Source organism: Camelina sativa, chromosome 3, assembly GCF_000633955.1.
Source record: "Camelina sativa cultivar DH55 chromosome 3, Cs, whole genome shotgun sequence".
Classification (NCBI taxonomy): Eukaryota; Viridiplantae; Streptophyta; class Magnoliopsida; order Brassicales; family Brassicaceae; genus Camelina; species Camelina sativa.
In genome coordinates, this window is record NC_025687.1 from 4,363,197 (window position 1) to 4,366,066 (window position 2,870).

Genomic DNA, 2,870 nt, shown 5'->3' on the forward strand with positions numbered 1-2,870 from the left:
AAAACATTGTAACCTCTGGATGTCAAAGTTTCAAGAAGATTGTGAAAACCCGTGTCTTTCCCTGGGATGTCTTTAGCAACTACGAGGAAGTTAATTTGTCTCGTTATGTTCTAGTTCGTCATGAAAACAACGGAATGCCCAGTAAAGTATGTCCAGTTGCATCCTACTGAGTCTCACATGTTTTTCAGCCGCTGGGAAATGCATATCATATCAATCAACGGAGATGCATGCAAATTACGAGACATGAATATATATATAAAATAGTGTTAATTATATTAAATAGGATCGGAGGACTTGAATTAATTTGTTCACCATTTTGTACAAGCTGCATTTTGGCACAGAGAAAATCCATCCTATCTGCATCTTCACCACCATAAGCCTGGATTTTCAGTTTACCAATATACCCCTCCATCCGAAGCGCTCGTTCGACTTTACTACGAAACGAGTCCAACATGCGATCCTCAGGGAATGGGAAATCAACGACGTCCCAGAACACGCACGTGTCAGCATCTGCCAAAACGGACAACGAAATAATTAGGTAACCATCAGACCTTTTTCTGGTTCTAAGGCTAGTAGTTCTAGGGGTCGACTCACTTCTTTCAAATTGTTATCAACTTGAATTGAATTGGAGCAAGAGAGATCAGATCTTACCGTAGTACGTTGCCATGACTCCGATCGAGAGAGAAATGTTACGAACCTTTCTTTGCTTGAGAATTAAGAAAGATGTATTAACCCTAATTCTTGCTTCCCTTCTCATTAATCAATAGAGACCATTATATAGGCTTTGATACCACTTAATCAAAACCCTAATAATATATAGAAAACACTTTATCAACCTAACCGTAGTCTTGTAAGTTGTATCAAGAAACAAAAATTTTAGGGCTACATCTGTGTGTGGTGGCTGGCCATGAGAGGGTATTAGTTGAGAGAAGGGAAGATTCGGATCTCACGGGGTTTGCTAAATCACGATCCTACCCCTTATTTTAACAATGCAGTACTTACTCACAGCCAAGTAACTGTTGCTACCGTTCTCCTTTGTTTCAGTTGTGTATGGTTCTCTTGAAGTTTTCTAATGGCTTCTAACATTAATCAAAACATTAAAATATATTTTCTTCCAAAAAGTGATGAAAAAGAATACTAGTATATTCGTAATCTATAAAACTAGATTAGCTCTGCAGGTCGGCGGCACAAGTAAAGCTCTTATATACAAAAAAGGCATGACCTTTACGATCATCTCTATAAAACCCCAAAATAAAATGAAGAGATCATAACCAAAGGAAACTAATAATAANATCAGGCGCCTGGCCAGCAACAACCATGGGCTAATCAGACGCCGAGCCATCAGCAACAGTGGGGTAATCAAAACACTGGTCATCATCAGCAATCATGGACTAACCAGCAGAAACCAGGGGCCAATCAGCAATCATGGCCTAATCAAACTCCTACCCAGCAGCAACAAGGGTGGGCAAATCAGACAACCGGCCAGCAACAAGGGTGGGGTACTGAGACAAATGTTGAGCAACAGTGGACCNTATATATATATATATATATCTCGTAGAAGGACTCATCTCATCCCTATAAAAAGTAGAAAGAAGAAGAGAAATGAAAATTTGTTTTTCTCAAAATCCCATGACAGTAGAGCTCAGGTTCATAAGAGGATCTAAGGCAGAAGGAGAGAACTTGCGAGCAAATAGGAAGCATAACGAAGTTGGCTCGTCATTGTAAAGACAATCCGTCTCGTTCTTCCTTATCGACTGTAGAAACTCTTCTGTGATATTAGCTGCAGCATATGTGNAGCAGAGATCGTGGTCAAACTCTGTGGGTCAAGAACAGGAGTCAGGGTCCTCGCATGAGTTGCAAGAAAGAGATGAAAAGAAGGTAGCGGAGTTGGGGAACTAGTTGGACAAACTCGCTTCTTCCTGATCTGCACAATCATTCTTCCTCATAGTTACTTTGGCTTTTTTTTTTTTTGCTTTGTGGTCGCAATTTTTGCTAACTCTAGTATTTATTTATTTATGTAAGGATGAACATCATAATCTAATACAGTACTACGTTTTTCTTGATCGTTGAGGGTTGTCCTTGTTTCACTTGTATGTATGGTTTAATTAACTTCAAGTACTGTCCGATAGCTTCTAAATAGAAATGGAATTCATAATCAGTAACTACTAACTCCTAACTAACTCGATCAAAAAGTCAACAAAATTGTTTTTTTTTTTTTTAAATTTTTTGTTCTGTTTCTTTGTTTATTTTAATGTATTATTTATATTTAAGTATAGTATTACACGTCAAATTTTCATTGGTCAATTGAATGGAGGTGAAAAAGGGGTTCACTCCTAGTGAATCCAATTTTTTTTTTTTTTTTATATTCTAACTTAAAAAGGGGTTCGCTTCAGAAATATTTAGCCCTAGTATTAGACGATAAAAACCGTTGATAAACTAGGATCCAAAGTCTTCCAAGAGTACTAGCCCTAAACTCCGTAGTAGAAACCAATCATGAACAGAGGTCCCAACGGTAAGATCTGTATCTCTCGCTCGAAATTATCTGGATTAGATTTCATCTGTCATGTATATAACTAGCCGGCGATCGTTTTTTTCTTCTTCACAGTTTCGTAATTGTTTATGCGTTCTCCGATATTTTTGTGTATGCAGATGCTAAAATACGCGTCTTATGGGACTTGGTGGATTTCCCAGTCCCTGAGGGTCGCAGTATTCGTGATATTGTTGGTTCTGTTCTGCGGAGAGAGGGTTATACTGGTGAGTTGTCAATCACGGCTTATGGCTGTGAGACGAATCCCTATCCGGATGAAGACGGGTTCACCTTCGTACACAATAGTGAGATTTCCTTTTTTTTTTTTTTTTTTTTTTTTTTT

General features: G+C 38.3%; 2 protein-coding genes across 2 annotated transcripts in view; one reads left to right on the forward strand and one right to left on the reverse strand.

The window, feature by feature from the left end:
* Positions 1–1,073, forward strand: part of LOC104768521 (pentatricopeptide repeat-containing protein At1g10270-like) — an 11,047-nt gene extending 9,974 nt beyond the window's left edge. Inside the window, exon 4 of the mRNA XM_010492531.2 lies at positions 1,045–1,073. Coding sequence (XP_010490833.2) covers positions 1,045–1,073 — 29 coding nt within the window. The remainder of the gene's footprint in view (positions 1–1,044) is intronic.
* LOC104768553 overlaps positions 1,533–2,870 on the reverse strand; it is a 6,528-nt gene continuing 5,190 nt past the window's right edge. The window contains exon 3 of the mRNA XM_010492568.2: positions 1,533–1,791. Coding sequence (XP_010490870.1) covers positions 1,620–1,791 — 172 coding nt within the window. The 3' untranslated portion in view covers positions 1,533–1,619. The remainder of the gene's footprint in view (positions 1,792–2,870) is intronic.